Below are 20,158 nucleotides of genomic sequence, written 5' to 3'. Positions count from 1 at the left end.
TTTAACCAGGCTTTCTGCCTACCAGGTAGGAATCCAGTAGGAGGATTCTCAGAACAATATTCCTAGAGAAGATGGAGGTTTTCAGGTCTAAATGACACACTTACCAAATCTATGGATGACATTGTGGGGGAAAAAAAAGCTCAGTGCTCTCCTTCATTTACTCTATCTAGGCTTTCAGTCAATTGGCTCCTCTAGGGATGCTGGGATCACTTTAAAAGAAGCCTAATGACTTATGTAAATGGATGCACGGTGAAGCTAGCAGAGCCAGAAAAAGTATTATGACAATGGGAATGAATGGTGTGAACAACATAACCCATAAAACTGACCACTGTGGAATTAAAGGGATCAGACTCGCCTAAGAGGAGAAAATGCACCTCCTTCCTTTCCTTGAAGAGATGGAATGCTGAGTGTGAAACATGACAGACACTGTTAGACCTGGTTGATATCATGGCTAGTTTTATTAAATTGCTTTCCTTCTTTCCTTTTTCCTCTTTGTTATAAGGGAGGGTTCTGGGGAGGAGAGAGCAGAGTAATATATTTAGAAATGAATATGATATAAAAATAGGAATTTTAAAACAAAGGAAAAATCCTCCTTTGACATCAATTTCTACATTTATAAAATGAGGGGACTGGTCTCCCCCCCCCACCTCAGAGGAATTGTCATATTAGAAAAAATAGGTGATATAAAAACAAAATATAACAATTTTATTTTTTAAAAATTGGGGAATTGGGCAGCTAGGTGGCGCAGTGGATAAAGCACCAGCCCTGGATTCAGGAGTACCTGGGTTCAGGTCCGGCCTCAGACACTTAAAACTTACTAGCTGTGTGACCCTGGGCAAGTCACTTAACCCCAATTGCCTCACCAAAAAAACAAAAAAAACCCAAAAAAACAAAAATAAAAAAAATAAAAATTGGGGAATTGAATTAGATGGTCTCTGAGGTCCCTTTTAGCTATATGAACTCATGAAAAGGAAATAAAATAAACCTAATCAGAACCAATGGATAAACTAAGGCATTGAAGGTAATAATGTTTCAGAAAAAAAGAAGCTAGGATGGGGTGAGCTCAAAACCGGAATCTACTGAGATCTAATTCTAAAATTGCTGTTGGACAACCTTAAGTGGGTCCTGCTTGGACAGGGGCCGCTTCACACAACTGGGAAAGACCTCTTGGGATAACTAACAAGGGGTAGACATACTGACTTCTTATGCACTGCCTTGCCTTTTTTCTGGAAATAAGACTTTGCATCCTGGGAAGAAAATTCCCCTGAAAGATTCCCAAATAAGCATCTCCCCAAGAAAAATGCACCTTTGTCCCTTGCCCACAAAGTGCCTTCATCCTTCAGGCTCTGATCATCAGTAAAGCCCCTAGTATGGCTTTGATGACACAGTGTCCCTAATCCCTACACAGAGTCACAGGCTCAGCTGTCCTGTTAGACAAATGGGCGGTATAGTCCTCGAGAATCCAGCAGAGATTTTCTGCAGAGATTTTGATTGATCTAAATCTGCTATAGAAGAGCATATTTCCTGATGATTCTTGTCTCTGCCCAGGCTCTTCAAGAGATCAAGATGAGTTCTACGCCTCAAATCCCCTGTGGCCTTAAAACCTTTTCCCACACCTGAGATCCTGACTCATCTAAAAATGAAATCCATCGGCTAACTCTAATCCATCCAGGTATTTCATAAACAAAGCAGAATTCCTAACAGCATCCCACAATCCCATATGCCTTAAAGTTCTAAAGTACCTTCTGTACAACAACCCTGTGAGACAGCCCAAACATTCTTTTCCATGTTCTATAGGCAGAAGAAAAGGAGAAGTTAAGTGACTTGTCCAGGGCCATACAGTTAGTCTTCTGGCTTCCAATCCTGCTTTCTTTCCACCATACCACATGAGAGTCAAGTGTAAGAATCCAGTCTTAGAGGGAAGAGGGGCAGGTGGGTGGGACTGACTCATTTTTTGTCCTTTTATCCCTAGCACACTGATGTTAAGATAAAACGAATGATTAAATGATCACCTCCCACCCTGTATGTTCAAATGACTGTTGTCCTTCACTGAAATCCTCCCTAGGCAGATGACACATTGATTCCAGTGATCAATGATGCTGCCGTGGCTGGCGTTGTGGCAGGGGCTCCTCTTTGGGAGTTGCCATAACCATGTCATTTCTCAGGGGTGCTGCTTTGAGGGGGACAACCCTCACACAGAATCCTTCATTTGCTCAGTCTTGTTACTTTATAAAGTCATACTCTGTGGGACCACCACCAAATGATTTCTCCTGTTTAAATGACTCTTCACTCTGAAAGTGGTAAATGTCATAATTTGTATAGTACTTTAAAGCTTAAAAATCGAATTAGTCATAATCCCATTGGAACATCACAATGACCCTGTGAGGTAAATACTACCTAGCGTATCCCTATGTTAGAGATGAGGAAACTGAGGCTCAGCTCTTCCTATGCCTTCCTCCACACTCCAAAAAGTAAGCTTATATTTTTGTAATCATTTTGTATATAGTTATATATTCTTTGTTTTTAAATTTTTTTTTTAAATTTTAGCAGGGCAATGGGGGTTAAGTGACTTGCCCAGGGTCACACAGCTAGTAAGTGTCTGAGGCTGGATTTGAACTCAGGTACTCCTGAATCCAGGGCTGGTGCTTTATCCACTGCGCCACCTAGCTGCCCCTAGTTATATATTCTTAATAAGCATTTGGTAAGCACCTACTATGTGCCAAGTGCTGGGCTAAATGTACACTGGAGCCTCACAACAACCCTGGGAGGAATTATTATTATTATTATTCCCATTCTACATATGAGGAAGCTGAGGCAGAAAGAAAGGTTAAGGGACTTATCCAGGATCATAGTTATTAAGTGTCTGAATCCAGATTTGAACCCAGGCCTCCCTGACTCTAAGTCCAGGCCTCTGTCTTGTATTATATGCACACAAATCAATAGAATTTAAGCACCAGCACTTGGTACACAGCAGGTGCTTACTTGGTGAATGACCGATTGCTTTCTTTCTTTCTTTTTTTTTTTTGTGAGGTGATTGGGGTTAAGTGACTTGCCCAGGGTCACATAGCTAGTAAGTGTTAAGTGTCTGAGGCCAGATTTGAACTCAGGTCCTCCTGAATCCAGGGCCGGTGCTTTATCCACTGCGCCATCTAGCTGCCCCAACTGATTGCTTTCTGACTTCAAGTCCAGCCCTCTAGCTACTACTCCATGCTGACTTTCAAAATTACTTGTGTGAAAAAGGAGTAACCCGGCCGGGAGAATCCCTTTTCCAAGCAGGCATGATTAGAGATAAGAAAGTTGTTTCAAAATCCCCCAACTCCCAACCACCATCAATTTTACTCAGCGGGTTCAACTCACGAGATTCTCTCCATGTTTCACCTCTGGCTCCGAGTGTAAACCTTCCCCACCAGAACAAACCATGACCTCACAAGCTGTCTTCTTCGATGCCCCTCTGAGCCTGTCCTTCCGCCCACTTGCCAGCTTCCTCCCTGGCTTTCAAGGGAAGGTAGCGCTATATTTTGTCCCAGATGGTGTCTAGGTTTTTGACTAAGGCCCTAGATCATAGCCCTATCGAGGGACCTCAGAGGTAATCTGGTCAAACCTCCCAGGATAGATCAATGAGGAAACAGAAGCCCTAGACAAGTGAAGTCATTTGCCCAAGGTCACAAAGGTAGTAACTACCAGAGGTAGGATTGGAATCCGGGGCCTCTGATTCCAGAGCCAGAGCTTTTTCCACTGGTGGCAACTCTTTGGAAAATATCCAAGTCTAAGAAAGAAGAAAATAGAGTCTTCTTCTAGTGGATAGGTCACTGAGCTTGAAGTTAGGAAGACCTGGGTCCCTATTCGACCCTGGATGGTTGCTAGCTGTGTGAGCCTAGACAACAGTCACGACCTCTCTCTGCTTTTGGTTTCTCATTTAAAACAAGGGGTACAGGGTGGGGGGGGGAGAGGAAGGATGGTTTTATGAATCTATTGTGGTGGAGAGGGATTTAATCTACGTGGGGAAACAAGAAATATGTGGGGGAAATGTGTCTATGTGCATATAAATAGCAGTCTGTAAAAAATACTGTAAAGTAACAATAGAAAGATGTCACAAGGTAGTTCCTGCTTAGGTGCCATGGGACAGAGAAACATTTGGTGTTGTGATTTCATAAAGGGTAAGAGCATGGAGTGGAGTGGGAATGGGAGTGGTCTGGGCCTGCCTCATATGGGAGACAGGTCTCCAAGTCTGCCACCTGACATTACCTCCACCCAATTGACTTCTACTTTTAAGTAGACCCAGGCTTAAACTCCCCCTACAGATTCCCGAGCAAAGCAGAGGACAGACAGCTCATCCAGGAGCTATTCCAATCAGCTTTCCTTATTAAGCAGAAATGCCTGATGGGCAGTCGTTTGCCACAAAGACAGAGCCTGTCCATGCTCAAAATCGGATGGGGACGAGTCCTATTATAGGGCTTACTGGGTTTAGAATGTGAAATCACATACACATGTCTCGGCTGAGATCTCCTTAAGTGATTCCCCACCCCTCGGTGTCTCAAACAGAACAGGAGTCAAAGAAAAGCCCGGATATTCCAGCTTGGAACCTATCATTAAAAGGTTTCAGACTATAAAGCCTCACAGTGAAACTGAGTCCCCACTGGACAGAAATTCCCCTTCCCCCTTTTCAAGCTTCTCTCCCATAATCTCACTTCTGCTCTCAACAGAAGGGGGTATCTGGCAAGGGTTTTCCATGCCCAGTGAGTAAAGGAGTTCAAAGGCTAATCACCCACTTACAAACAGACCTTCTCTACACAAATCTTCGGGCAGAAAAAGAAAAAACCACTAACAAATAAACCAGGAATACCCTTTAAAAGCTCAACACCCCAGTGACTGCATCTCCTTAAGGGCGGACAGTGTTTCATTTTCATCTTTCTCTGCTCCCTACTTTGGTGAATAGTAGGTACTTCATAAAGACAGTGACGCTTTCATCAGTAATGATCACTTTAATAAGAATTTTCAGTCTCATTCCAACCTTGCCGGGTGGCACAAAAGCTTCCATGAGAATCCAATCCCTGCCCCCCCTCCCCTTACTGGCCCCTGTACTTGAAAGTGCAAGTCAGGCCCCCAATTCTTTGAGGCCAATAGTTGGGTACAACTCCACCCTCCTGTCAGTACCCGAGGGATAGATTCAGGAAAGGAAGAGGGCTCCGGGGGCAAAGGAAGCTTGCAGGGGGTGGGGAGCTGCCTGCAGCTGGTCCCTCCCCAGAAGATGCTAGACCTAGAGTTAGAGGGGACCTCAGAAGCCAACCATCCAGGCCACATTTTACAGAGGAGGAAGAGGAGGCTTGAGATAGGGTCAGACTAACAGCCTCACTTCTAACTCCAAATTCCTATGATTCTTTGTCACTCTAATCTTATTTTTACAGAATCAAAAGAAGTCAGAGGTAGGAATTCAAAGGCCATCCAGTTCATTTGACAGAGGAAGAAACCGAGGTCCAAGGAAACCAAGTCTTGTTGTCTGTTTCTAGCACACAGGTGGTAGTCCTGTAATAGTCTCCCCCACCCCCACTCCCACCCCACCCCACCTCCACCCACCAAGGAGAGACACCTGCACCTTAGTCTCAGAAAGCCTGGTTTTTGCCAAGTCCTTGGCAAACAACAGGAATATAGACATCTTGGCTTCAACAGGTATTCTCCCCTCAACCCCAACCGTCTCCCTGGAAGGCCAGCACCTCCCTCTCTTGTCCCCAGGTTAGGGATTCGCCTTCTGCATAAGCAGGAGAGGGCAGGGGCGTGCTGCCAGATGCCTGTGGATGACTGAGGGACGGCTCCTTATAAAGAAGTGACAGTTGCTGAGAGAAATCCAGAGCTTCTCGGGATGCAGTTAGCCAGGGCTGGTCCCTGGGGGTGGTTCTGCCTGACTCTTCGGCCGTGGCCTGAAGCCGTCTCTTTCTCTCTCGCAGAGTAGGAACTGGGCAGCTGGCTCTCAGCTGTGAGCCATGAGGTTAGGAGCAAGACTTCCCTGGGACAACCACCCCCTGGCTGCACACGGCGTGGGAAGGGGCATTTCTTTCTGCTCTTTGAGCCACAATAAAAACTCATCTGCAAACACAGACCAGAATTTCACGAAGTCTCTTTTTGCTGTTTCAAACCTCTAGCTTTGTGTAAAGAAAAACAACAAAAACCCAACCCGAAACGAAACAAAAACAACAGAAAATCTAAGCCCTTTCCCTCCCCCCCCCCCCCATCATTTCTACTCTCTCGGGACAGAAGCCAGACACCTCCTCCAATAGGGGGTCCACTGCCTCACTCGGTCTCCATCACCAAACACGCTGTTCCCATCCCAAATCCAAGGCAGGAGAAAGCCCTTCCAGCGGTAACCTTGCCTCCTCCTAGCTCCCCACTCTCTTCGCTGGGATCCCCTTTCTCCACGCTGTTGCTGCCCGCCTCCCAGGGCCCCATCCCCTGGGTGGCCAGAGAGCCGACTAGTCCAAAAACTGGCCTAGCCCGAGGGAATCCAGCCCCGTGGGTCTCTCGGGGGAGGCCGGTCCCAGGGCCACCGGGGGTGGGGGTGGGGGAGGCCCGGTGACCACGCTCCCTGGGGACCGGCCACTCACTTGCCCGGCCTCTCCGTCTCCATCACAAACGGCTTTTCGGCCGCTCCCATACACTTTTCTTCACCCCCTTTGGACCCCCAGCCTGTACCGGGGGGAGCTAAGATGAGCAGGGAGAACTTTCCGAAACGGCCGCAGTGGCGGAGGATGGGGATGAGACTGAGGCAATGGATGGGGCGGGGGGGGGGTGTCCCCTGCCCACCTGCCCCGAGGCTCCGATCACAGGCGTGCCCCAAGGTTCTCCTCCTCCCCCGGAGCTGCAGCGGGCGGCCCTGGCGGGGGCTGCCCCCAAGAACTTGGTTCCTTTTCCGTTCCCCTTGTGCCCCCCCGTGCCCCGTGGCCCGGAGGCTCGTGGGGGGGGGGGAGCTGGCGCCCCGCCGCCCTCCCCGGCTGCCCGCAATGAATGGCCCCACTCACCGGAGATCTCCGCCTGAGGCACGCCGCTCAGGCTGAAGCCTTTGGCCCCGTAGACCTGGCGGACCTCGGCGCAGCTCCTGCTCTTGCTGCCCCCCGGCTCCCCGCGGGCCGAGGCGGCGGTGGCCACCCAGAGGAGCCAGCAGCCCCGCACGAGGAGATCCATGGCCGGCCGGTCGGCCGCCGCCCTCCCGTCCGTCCGCCGGTCCGCCTGTCCCCCGCTGCGCCCCGCCGCCGTCCGGCGGGCGAAGGGCAGAGCCAAGGTCCCGGGGCGCCGGGCTCGCTGCCTGGAGGAGGTGGCTGAGGACGCGGCGGCGGCGGCAGCAGAGGCAGAGGGGCTGCAGGAGGAGAGGAGGAGGAGGAGGAGGAGGAGGAGAGGAGGAGGAGAGGAGGAGGAGGATGACAACAAAAGCCCGGGGCGAGTTCGGCCGGCGCGGATTCAGGCAGGCACAGTCCGCGGCGGCGGCGGCGGCGGCAGCGGGAGCAGCTTCAGCAGCGGCAGCCGCCAAGCGCTCGCGCTCGGTCCCACCTTCGGCCCCACCCCCGGCCCGGCCCCCTCGCCGGAGGGGAGGGGAGGGGAGGGGAGGGAAGAGGAGGAGGAGGAGGAGGAGGAGGAGGAGGAGGAGGAGGGGGGGGCGGTGGTGTGGAGAGGCGGCGGCGAGCGGGGGCGAGGCGGGGCGGGGCGGGGTAGGGAAGGGCGGGCCCGGGCCGGGCGGGGCCTCGGATGGGCCGGGCTGGGGATGCGCGGAGCCCCGCGCGCTCCCTCTGGCCGGTCACTCCGTGTCCGCCTCCGTCCCCCGCGCTCTTTTGCTCCCGCCCAGAGAGGCGACCCCAGTCTGGGGAGGATGCCGCTGGGGCGGGGGTAGAGGGCGGAATGTCGGGGGGCGCCCGGCGTAGGGGGGGGAGGGGGCGCCCAGCGCAGGGCGGGCGAGCAGGGTGCACTACAAGCTCCCGATGGATGGAGAGCTGGAGAGGGATGGAGAAAGGGTAGAGAGTCGTCCCCGGCGACGCGGGACTGTCTGGCTCCGGGGCGCTATCCCGATCCCTGGGGAAGGGAAGGGGGGGCGGCGGCCAGAGCCGGGACTGCACACTAGTGGGGGCGGGGGTGGGGGTGGGGTACACGGAGCCGCGTGGGTCCGGCCGGAGCAGGGGGCGGTGCAAAGACACTGGGGAAAAGTCGTCCCGGACCCTGGCGCGCTTCTTCTGGGCTCGGGGCGGCGGCACCACCTGCAAAGAGGGAGCAGGGGTGGGGGTAGGGGTGGGGGAAGGAGCGGGGGTGGGGGGCCCGAGGGAGGGGAGACTTTTTTTTTCCTGAAGCTGAGGCAGGGCTTCCCCCGCCGGACGTGGCGTCATACCACCCGGGCTACCAATGGGAGGCTTCCTCCGCCCCCAGCCCAAATCAGCAGCCACACCAGCCGGCGCCCGCACGTCCCCTTAGGTCGGCTCTCCAGCTAATAGCCGACATTGATCTTTCCTAATGCCCGGGCTCCAGCCCCATGCCCTCCCTTCAGCCCTTCTCCGCGGTCTCCATCCCTCTCTCCTAGTCCTCTGTCCACCACTCTCTACACACCTACGCCCACTTCTTTCCTGCTCCGCCACATCCCCCATTTCTTAGCACCCTTTCTCTCTCCTCTCTGCCTCGGTTTACGCCCTGCGCTTTCTGACCTAAGTCCGTGCATCTTCCTATCTCCACACATACCCTGCTCTATGTTCAGCACACCCCTCCTCCTTTCTCTCCACCCCACCTTCTTTCCTCCACGTACGCCGCTCCCCCATCTCCATCTACAACCTCCCTGATTTCTCTGGCTACTCATCCTCCTTTATTCTGCCCTCCCCTGCCTACGGATCTACACCCTTTCCCCCTCCTTGGTCCGCACCCCCTCCTTTCTGCTACTTATTCCCGCCTCCCATCTTCCATACTCACTTCGTTTCTCTTCCTTCAACATTCTCTTCTTTCCCTCGGTTCCAATACTCCTGCCCTCTTGCATCCAGAGATTCTCCCTCCTTTCATCCTGTTTTCCCTCTTCCCCCATCCCCACCAGAATCCAGCTGTGACTGGTTCTCCCTCTTCCTCTTCGGGGATTTCATCATAAAAAGGTAAAGGGTGCAGGCTTTCAACCTCGTCGCCCCCCACCCCCACCCCCGCAGTCCTCCAGGGAAGAAGAACCTCAACAATAACCCAGGATATAGGAGAGGCACTGGACCTGTGATGTTATTAGTATAGGGACCTCCGGGATAAGGATTCTCCTTCTGTCATCAATTCAGTTCCGAAAATGTTCTGCAACTTATTCTTTTTGCAGATGCCCCCCCCCCCCCCGCCCCAGACACGTGCTTCTTCACACCCTTGGAGAATCTGACCTCTACTCTTACTCTTGAATGCTTCCTTCTACCTAAAAACAACCCTCAAAGGAGGCGTGCTTCTGCTGCAGAATGTCTCTGGGACCCTTTACTCCCCACTTTGTAATGCTCTCTTACCTAGAATGTAACCGCTTTAGGGGTTTTCTTGGCAGAGATACTGGAGTGCTTTGCCATTTCCTTCTCCAGCTCTCTTTACAGATGAGAAAACTGAGGTAAACGGGTTTAAGTGACTTGCCCAGAATCACACAGGTAGTTAAGTGTCTCTGACTGTATTTGACCTCAGCTTTTCCTGCCTCCAGGCCTGGCAGTCTATCTGTACCACCTAACTGCCCAAGCACTATATAAATGTTAGTTATTGTTATCATTTATTATTATAGCTTCGTCCTTTAACCTTTCCTCCTGTAATTAAGACCATCTGATTGCATAGATATGGTCACAAGATTTCACTGACTTTTGTTGGTACCCCCCTCCCCCATTTGATGTGATATAGCAAGATGTAACCTTTCTGAAATAAAATCCCATAGATTCGATAGAGGAGTATCCAATAGACAACTAGAATGCTAAATGATATCATTTAAAACATGGAGCAAAAGGCTAACCAAGTTAGGTACACCTTGGTGTAGGATTATTGGGTGGGCATGAACAAGAGTTATAAAGAATGAGATGGCATGACTTAGTTGTAAATGCCTATATTTTATGAGGGTGGGAATATGTGCTCAAATCCGTCACTTGAGGGCATCCCTTGTCCTTAGCCAGCCCATAGTGGATCACAGGGACCAACACAATGAGCAGCACTCAGATTGCTCCCCACTCATGCTTATAGGATGCATTCTGGAATTTCTCAAAGTCAAGTTCACCCACATATAGTTTGAAGAATCTACCTTTTTTCCCCTTTCTTAAAAACAGGGGTAATATTCATCTACATTCAAAATAACAAAATTCCAGATTTGGGAGAGACTTCCATGGCTATGTAGACCAAGCCCCACCTGAAAAATGGATTCATTCTAGCATACCTGAAAAAAGAATGTCCTACCTTCTTAAAGAGGGGGAACCCTCTACCTCTGGAGGCAGATAAATTCTACTTTTGGATATTTCTCTAAAGAATTTTTTTTTTCTGACATCAGCCTAAAGAGATAATCTTGGCAGCTATAAACTTCGAGTTCTTCCTTCTGGGAACTACATGGAAGGGGTAAGGGACAGGGACCAATCAAAGAAGCCTGATGGCTTGTCTGTACAAGTGAAAGAACTGATAGGACCAAAGCCTGGGCTTGGGAATGGGCTTGATGCTTTACTTCTCTGTACCTGATTTTCTTGGCACTGGAATGAGTGGGTTGGACTTGATGGCCTCTGGCATCCCTACCTGTTCTAGATCCATGACACTATTATGCTTCCCCATTTTATTTTCAGCCAAAGAGGATATTTAGAATTTAATTCAATTCAACAAATAGCAGTTTTATACCTCTTTTAGGTTGACAGCCCTTCACATATTAGAAGACAGATATTACCCCACCTCTCGCATCACTTGGCTGAATCTTCACTTCTTCCGACTAAACAATCCATGTATGGCACTATCTCAGGGTCTTTTACCAGCCTGATTGCCTTCCTCTTGATGTTCCTTAATTTATTAGTGCCCTTCCTAAATCGTGGTCCCCAGGATAATATCACAGATCTCATCTGACCAGGGCAGAGTAGCAAAGGGAAGGGAAGACACATTTATTAAGCAACTACTATGTGCCAGGCACTGTGTAAAGAAAGCGCTTTACAAATATTATCTTGTTCAGTTCTGACTGCAATCTTGGAAAAGAGGTGCTATTATTATCCCTGTTTTGTTGTTGTTGTCACCATTGCTGCTGCTGCTGCTGTTGTTCGTTCTTCATTTTTAAATATCGATGACATCATGAAGGAGATGAGGAAACTGAAGGAGAGAGGGGTTAAGTGACTTGTTTAGGGTCACACATCCAAGTAAGTATCAGACCAGATTTGTACTCAGTTTTTAAAAAAAATTTTACTCCAGCACCAGATCTCAATCCACTGTGCCACTGGTCCTTATTTTTGGAAGTGCCCCTTAGTGGCCTCTCAGTGTAGACTAAGGCCATATCAAATTGATGGCTTATACTGAGCATGCAGATCACAGAAACCCCCAGATCTTGTCCAGACATGCTTCTGTCTAACTATTCCTCTTCCGTCTTGTAATGCATTGTGGATTTTTTTTTACCCCAATGTAAGACTTTATGTTTTTCAAAATTACAAAAATGTAGGACTTGATATTTCACACAGACATTTGTCCTCTGACATTCCGACCTCTTCTAAAGTTGCCTTTACAAGCTTATTCACTACCTTGGTTTTATTTAGCAACTCAGTTCCTTTTTGTATCCCAGTGCTTAGCACAATGCCTGGCACAACATAGTAGGTGCTTAATAAATATTTCTTGATTGACTCAAGGAAACTCAGTGCTTTCTTACTCTAGCTTTGCCCTGTTCATCAAATGGAGAGAAAGCTGCTTGAGGGCAGGCACTGTTTCATTTTTGTCTTTGTATCCCCAGTGACTACCCCAGCATAGCGTCTAGCATACAGTGAATGCTAAAGAGTTGTTGAATTGAATTGAACTCTGAGCACCATCCTTCTTGGTGGAAAATACAATGGAAACATAACAGGGTCACAGATTTAGAAGTGGAAGGAATGTCAGAAGCCACCTGGTCCAACCTGATCGTTTTTACTGCTGAGAACAGAAAGGGGGTAGAGAGAAGGGCTGGTGGTCTCGGGGAGAACAAATAATTGGACAAGTGAGGGAGAAGGAGAGATTGAAGAAGAGGCAGTTGGAGTCAAAGAAAGGAATTTCAGTCATGGAGGTGGAACTGTTAATGAGTGACAGTGGTCAGCTCGAGGGTATGGTCATCTCCATGCATAACAGAAGTGAATAGAAAGTATAAGGTCATGAAAAATTTAGGAGGCAGAAGAAATGGAAAACTAGGGTGTTTGAGAAAGTGTCAATACATACGTGGAAGTCTCCTAGTATTAAGGCAGCCCTGAAAGCTTGAATTAGGCTGGTGCTAGCCAGTGGTTGAAAGTAGGGACCAGATGTGAGAGACACCAAATAGAATTGACAAGACTTGGAAATTGACCAAAGACGATGCTGGGGTCTCAAGCCTGTATAATTGGAAAGACTGATAGTAGCAAAACATGGGCTTGGCAATTGATGCTCAACCTCTCTGGGCCAATTTCCAAAGCAGTAAAAATTTCTCCAATTTACTTCTAATCTATTTTTTTCTGTTTTTTTTTTCCTGATTTTCCCTCTCTTACTCTATAAAGACAGTCCTAAAATTATTTTAGATGAATCTGCTTTAAGTTGGGGAAGCAGGAAAGGTTTCATGAAGAAGATTTAGGTGTGGGGGGAAATTGTGAAGTTCAACTGTCAGAGGTAAGGAGGGAAAGAATTCTGGGTGTGTGGCATAGCTGATACAGAGGCACAAAGATTAAAGATGGGGCCTCTGTGTGTGGGAGATGTGAATGTCAAATAAAGGAGTTTATGTATGATCCTTGAGGCAACAGGGAGCCACTGGGGTTTGTTGAGCATGTGAGTTCCAAGATTACATCTGCATTTTAGGAACATAAATCATTTTGGTGGCTGTGCAGAGTATGTTTTTTGAAGGGGGCAGGGAAAACAAATAGGAAGCTATTACAACTGTCTAGACAAGAGCTGATGAGGGCAGTATGAGTAGACAGAAGAAAACACATGGCAACGATGTTCTAGAATTAGAAATGTCAACATTTGACAACGGACTGGCTATGGGGAGGAGGTGAGTATGAGGGAAGAGTTGAGGATGACACCGAGTGTGCAAACCAGAGTGACTGGAGGTGACCCTCTACAGTAATGGAGAAGTTTAGAACGGGATAGGACTTTTGGAGGAAGGCAGGAGATTGTCTTTTGAACAATTTTCTTTGTACCTTGCCAGTATTCTTCTTGGTATTCCACAAACGGATTTCCAAATAGATTCAGCAATTAAAACTTCCCACCATCCATTATAAACCTGTTCATTAATGTCTCTGCAAGTGAACATCAGGTATTGACAAATAATCTGGGTCATATTGATTGTAGTGATATGAGCATGCGAGATGAGTCTTTTGTGGGGCATAGATAATGGTCTTTGGAAGGTGTTGAGAAGGTTCAATGTATCTTCAAAACACTTTTCAATGTTGCTTGAAATTCACTCATCATTACTTTCGATTAGGGCTTTGATCCCTGTTAAAATGCAAATACAGGCAGCAGTCTTATCTTTGTCACCAGACAACTCAAGGACAGGGACACTGTCTTCTCCTGTCTCCCAGACCAAGCAGAAGGAAAATACATGAGTGGAATACAAGGCCACACCCAACAAAAGAAAAATAGACATTGAATTTTCATATCTGTATGGAGATATAGGTATTTGTGTGTATATGTGTATGTGTGTCTATGTACACATACACATATGTGTGTATACATACATACATATATACACACATACATAATAGCAGGTTGTTTGGCCTCATTTAGCTTTTAACTTGATCCATATGACAATAGCTCTATACATGAACATTTTAGGTTGATGACATACAAGATGACATATCTGAATGTAGTTTGTGTAAGCAGACATAGCCCAATACATCTTATAAAAAGGGGAAAATGAACTCCTCCAGATGTTTCTAGACACCCAGCTGTCACACATACAGAACATTTGGATGGTGGATGGAATTGATTGCTTCTCCTATAAGAGGCAGTGTAGTATAACAATATAGTTATATGAACCTCCCCTCCACCCTATCCCATCCCAATATTTTTCTTCTTTCCTCAATACCCCAATTAACTACCTTCTGAAGCTGTTCAGTAGATAAACTGTCCTACTTCCCTGAGATGATAGAGAGCACCCAACATAAATTACCTTATTTCTCCTCTACTTCTCATTCTTTTCATCCATATTTTCCTATAACCTTAGAGCAAGAAGTGGCCTTCATATTTATTAAGGTTTATAATACTCTCTTTGTCCTCAATAGTAATGCTTGCTATCTTGTCTGTATCTATCTGTGCTCCATCAGGCATTCTTTCTCATGTTTCTTCAATATCTCCTCAGACTACAAAATCAAACCAAACCAAACTGAAACCCTTCCTTTGACCCTGCTGCCCTCTCAGGCTATAATTCCATCTTTCTCCTGTTAAAATTGTGTGACTCTGGACAAGTCACCTCACCTCCCTGGGCCTCAGTTTCCTCATCCATAAAATGAGAACTTGAGATCACCTGGCCTCTGAAGGCCCTTCCAGCTCTATGGTCTGTGATGCCCTTGGCTTCCACAACCCATCCTTAGGATAAAAGGGTGGAGCCCAGGACTAGCTGTACCAGAAATGCATTCAAAGAGCACTCTAAAATGCCTTCTCATCATGAACTCAGTGTTTATGGGAACAATTCCTCTTCTTCCCATGGGACTGGTACCAAATACTATTGCCAAATACTAGGTACCCAGGGATGGAAAAACAAGTGCTGTCTCTGCTCTGATCCCACTACATTCCTATGGCTTATGTACCAGAGAACAGAAGGAAAGACATTTATACATGGGGGAATTTCCTTTTCCAGAATATGAGACAGTACCTTGCCACTCAGACAAGGAAGCTCACCTGGGATTTGTCTTGGCTCTGGAGGCAATCCACAGTTTTGAAAGGCAGAATGGGCAACCAATTGAATTAAAGCTCTAAACCTTAGTATCGTCTATTCCCTTCTGAAAATTCCCCTGTAATGAATGGTTTCCCACACATCCAGGCAATGTCAAGACTGTGCCTATTGGGGCAGCTAGGTGGCGCAGTGGATAAAGCACCAGCCCTGGATTCAGGAGGACCTGAGTTCAAATCCGACCTGACACGACACTTAGTAGTTGTGTGACCCTGGGCAAGTCACTTAGCCCTCAATTGCCCCCACTTAAAAAATAAAGACTCTGCCTACCTTGATAGAAGGAACTGTGCCATATCTTTTGTGTCCTTGATGTTCTAGATATTCTTAATTTTTTTTTTCAATCAACAAAGGTCTATTTTCTCTCCTCTCCCTCTCCCACCATTGACAAAGAAAGAAAAACAAAACTTTTGTAGCAAATATGCATTGCCAAGTAACATAAATTTGCCATGTCCAAAAAACAGATGTCTAAATCTGTGTCCTGAGTCCATTACTTCCTTGTCAGGAGGTAGGCAGCATGCATCACAATGAGTCCTCTAGAATTAGGGTTGGTCACTGGATCAGAGTTCTGAAATCTTTCAAAGTTGTTTGTCTTTCCTATTTTTTGTTATTGCACAAATTGTTCTCCTGGTTCTGTTCATATCACTTTGCATAGACGTGTCTTTAGATTTCTTTAAAACTGTGCCCTTTATCATTCCTTACAGTATTATTCCTTACATATTATTCCATTGAATTAATATGGCATAATTTGGCTAGCCATTTCCTGATTGATGGGCACCCTTTTTTCTTTTCAGCACCTTGTCACCACACAAAAGAGCTGCTATAAACATTTTTCTACATGGGGTCTTTTTCCTCTTTCTTTGATCTTTTTGGGGATATAGACTATTAGTGGTATTGCTGAGTCAAAGGGCATACACATTTAAATGACTTTTGGAACATAGTTTCGAATTGCTTTTCAGAATGGAGAAACCAGTTCACAGATTTATCAGCACTGCATGTGTGCCTGTCTTCTCACAGTCACTCCATCATTTATCACTTTCCTTTCTTGTTAATTTTGCTAAGGTAGGACTGCAGAGTTACTCTAATATGCAGTTCTCTAATTATTTGGAATTTGGAGCATTTAAAAATGTGGTTATTGATAGCTTGGATTTCTTCCTCTGAAAATTTCCTGTCTATATGCTTTGATTATTTATCAATTGGAGAATGGCTCTTATTCTTACAGATTTGAATTGGTTCTCTGTTTATATTAAAAATAAAGAGTTTTCTCAGAGAAATATACCTCAATGTTTGTCCCATTTGCCTGCTTCCATTCTAATTTTAGCTACATTGGTTTTGTTTCTATAAAAACGTTTAAATTTTAGGTAATTAAAAATGTCCTTTTTTTGAGGCAATTGGGGTCAAGCGACTTGTCCAGGGTCACACGTCTAGTAAGTGTTAAGTGTCTGAGGCTGGATTTGAACTCAGGTTCTCCTGACTCCAGAGCCGGTGCTCTATTCACTGCGCCACCTAGCTGCCCAAACTGTCCTTTTTTTTTTTTAAAAAAAATCACGTTTAACCTTTGTTTGGTCATGACCTTCCTTATCCACAGATTGGAAAGGTGTTTTCTTCTTTCTCCTCTAATTTGTCTATGATATCATCTTTTATGTCTAAGTCATATATCCATTTGAAGCTTATCTTGGTATATTGTGTGAGATATGGGCTTATCCCCAGTTTCCCCAGCAATTTTTGTTGAATAGTAAATTCCTATTCTAGTAGCTGAAATCTTAGGGTCTATCCTTACTATGTTCTTGTACATCAATAGAATGTAAGCTCTTTGAGGGCAAGGACAGTTTCATTTTTGTCTTTGTAGCCCCAGTGCCTAGAATAGCTCCTGGCATATTGTAGCTGCTTAATAAATGCTTGTTGATTGATGAATCAATGTTTGTTGAATTGGAACACATTGGACCAGAAGGCAAGAGAGCTAGATTCAGGTCTTATTTTTGCTATTAAGTAACAGAGACCCTAGGCAGGCAAGTTAATCAATGAACCAACGTCTATTAAGCACCTACTATGTCCCAGATCCCGTGATAAGAACTAAGCTGCTAAAGGTATTTCATTTTTCCGGGCCTCCATTTCTTTATGCATAAAATGAGCCATTTAACTATTTGATTTCTTATGGTCTCTTCTAAGTATACCGTTTATATGTCATACTGATATCAAGCTACTGCTTCTGAAGATGTCAATTCAACACACCTTAATATACTATTATGTATTGTCAAGGCACTATGCTAGACCCTGGGCATACAAGAGGTGATTAGCTCCTGGAGGAGAGTAGTGACTGGGTGAGGGGAGAGAAGAGGATGTCCTAGAGCTAAAACCCAATAAAACTTGGCAACTGATGGACTGGGAGTGGTGAAGTTGAGATGGTATAAATGTAGAAAATTCTGCTTAGTTAGGACACCTAAGAAGGAGAATTAGGTCAACACCACCTTCTGCAATGAGGCTGACAGCATGATAAACCCAATGCTATTCTAAGTGTCTGATCAAAGTTGTTTTAGCCTAAGATAGTGTTGGTCAAGACAGATGGAGTCACCACAAAATCCTTCAGAATTTTGCCTATTTTAATTCTACTTAAATCAAGAGAAACAAATGAATTTTTGCCAAATGGGAAATTTACCAAACTGAATTGGATAGGTGAAGGGGTAAGGAATTTATCTTCCAACTGCCACTCCCCGGGAATAAAATATTAAAATCTAAAGTCTTCCAACACCTTTGTCCCTTGGAAGTTCAACAAACTAATTAATTCCAGTCAAACATCTGCCAAGCTGTTCTGTTCTTCCAATTTTCTTTTGACCTCTGTGTATTTTTTCTAAAGTTTCACATGACCACCAATTCAGGGTGGTTCTTCCATTCCCTGGGACTCAAGCTGGCCTAGTCTAAAGAATCTTAGATTATTTTTTTGGGGGGGAGGGGCAATGAGGGTTCAGTGACTTGCCCAGGGTCACACAGCTAGTAAGTGTCAAGTGTCTGAGGCTGGATTTGAACTCAGGTCCTCCTGAATCCAAGGCCAGTGCTTTATCCACTGCGCCACCTAGCTGCCCCCAATCCTAGATTTTTTTTTTTTTAGTAAGGTAATTGGGGTTAAGTGACTTGCCCAGGGTCACACAGCTAGTAAGTGTTAAGTGTCTGAGGCCGGATTTGAACTCAGGTACTCCTGAATCCAGGGCTGGTGCTCTATCCACTGCGCCATCTAGCTGCCCCAAATCCTAGATTTTTTAATCAAAGTGGGGAAGGTCACACCAACATCCACATACTGGCATCTCCTCCTATTGATGTAGCCCCTAGAATTTTTCAAGGTGCCTTTAGAGGTCTATTGTCATTTCATTCATTCATTCATTTACTCAGCAAACAGTTTTAAAGTACCTACACTGGGGGCGGTGGCTAGGTGGCGCAGTGGATAAAGCACCAGCCCTGGATTCAGGAGAACCTGAGTTCAAATCTGGTCTCAGACACTTGACACTTAACTAGCTGTGTGACCCTGGGTAAGTCACTTAACTCCCATTGCCCCGCCAAAACAAAACAAAACAATAAAAAAGCACCTACACTATGGGAAATGCAAAGATATGGAAGATAGTCTCTGCCCTCTGGAAGTCTCTATTCCTATAGAAGATATCATGTGTACAAGCAATCGCAATAACGATGATGGTAATAATAGCTAACATTTGTGTTTGCTTTAAGGTAACTATAATATGAATAACTACTAGCTTAAGGCTAACAATGTTAAGCTTTAAGGCTTATATTGTACTTTACAAATATCATCTCATTTGATTCTCACAACAACCTTGTGAAGTGCTTCCTATTTTTAGTCCCATTTTACAGATGATTCTCAGAAAACTAAAGTGATTTTGCTCTGGGTCACATAGGTAGTAAGTGTCTGAAGCGTCACTAGATCTTGGTATTTGCTGGCTCTAAGTCCAGAATTCTATCCATTATGCCACCTAAATGCATCTTTTTAGTTTTTAAAAATTTTAAATTAAAAAATTTTTTCTAAATGCTTCTTAATACAAGATAGAATGTGAAAATTAACATGCAAAGGACTAACAAAGTGTTTTGGAGGTTTACTTATGGGTGGGTAGATTTCTGAAGATGGAAGCATTTGAGACTGGTCATGAAGAATGATAGAATTTTGAAAAGAAAACCTTTTGGGGAAGGACATTCAGCTACCTAGAATTTTGGGCAGGCCATTGGACCTCTTTAAGCCTACATTTCTCCTTTGATATAGAACAATCCTCTGACTTCATTTTCCTCTCTCTGCTCCCAAACCCCAGGAGGAGACAAGTAGGGTCAACCCTATAATAACAGCCTACGTTTACATGGTGCTTTGAGAGTACCTCACATATATTATCTTAATTGAACCTCACAGCAACCCTTTGAGGTAGGAGAGATTATCATCTCCATTTTTTGGATAAGGAAATTGAGGCTCAGAGAAGTGAAACAATTTGTTCAGTCACATAGTTAGGAAGTGTGTTCAGTGGATTGTAAACTGAGATCTTCCTGACTATAAACCTGTTGCTCTACCCACTTTGTTAAGCTGCCTCTCAAGCTTTCTCCATGTATAGGCAGAGGGGATGACCACCTATCTGGCGTGATGATTACACTGTTGCTGATCTTTGGAAAAAAAAAAAAAGATATTGGGCTGAAGCCTGGAAAATGATGTATTGAATTTCCAAAGAGGAAGAACTTATTGGCTAGTGAGTTTATCTTCAATTCCCGGGAAAATTTTTGAAAGCCATCATTAAGAGAATGGTTTATTAATATATGGGAGGAAAGAGGTAATCCCTATAAGTAGGGTTACACTGGAGCTAGCCCCAATGGGCTCTTGGCCTGATTGTTAAATTTTCAGTATGAGCATTTATACCCTAGAAATTTTTGTTTACAGTCTAGACTTAAAATAGTGATGCAGAAAATGTTAATAATGCAGATTAAAATGAAAAGGGTGTTGATCTTTTCCAGGGACCCTGTTATTAATCATTTACCAGCAGATCCCTCCCTATCAGCAAGTATGGATTCACCAAGAGCCAACTTGCTCATGTGTAAAATAATAAGGGTGTTGAACTAAAG

The 20,158-nt window shown here is 45.6% G+C and overlaps 1 protein-coding gene across 1 annotated transcript in view; it reads right to left on the bottom strand.

Annotated features, from left to right (window-relative positions):
* GPC1 (glypican 1) overlaps window positions 1-7,536 on the bottom strand; it is a 146,280-nt gene extending 138,744 nt beyond the window's left edge. The window contains exon 1 of the mRNA XM_044003583.1: window positions 7,011-7,536. Within this exon, the coding sequence (XP_043859518.1) occupies window positions 7,011-7,173 (163 nt within the window). The 5' untranslated portion in view covers window positions 7,174-7,536. The remainder of the gene's footprint in view (window positions 1-7,010) is intronic.
* Between the last annotated feature and the right edge of the window lie 12,622 nt (window positions 7,537-20,158).

This window comes from Dromiciops gliroides, chromosome 4 (assembly GCF_019393635.1).
Source record: "Dromiciops gliroides isolate mDroGli1 chromosome 4, mDroGli1.pri, whole genome shotgun sequence".
Taxonomy (NCBI): domain Eukaryota; kingdom Metazoa; phylum Chordata; class Mammalia; order Microbiotheria; family Microbiotheriidae; genus Dromiciops; species Dromiciops gliroides.
This window is presented reverse-complemented; position numbering and strand designations above follow the sequence as displayed.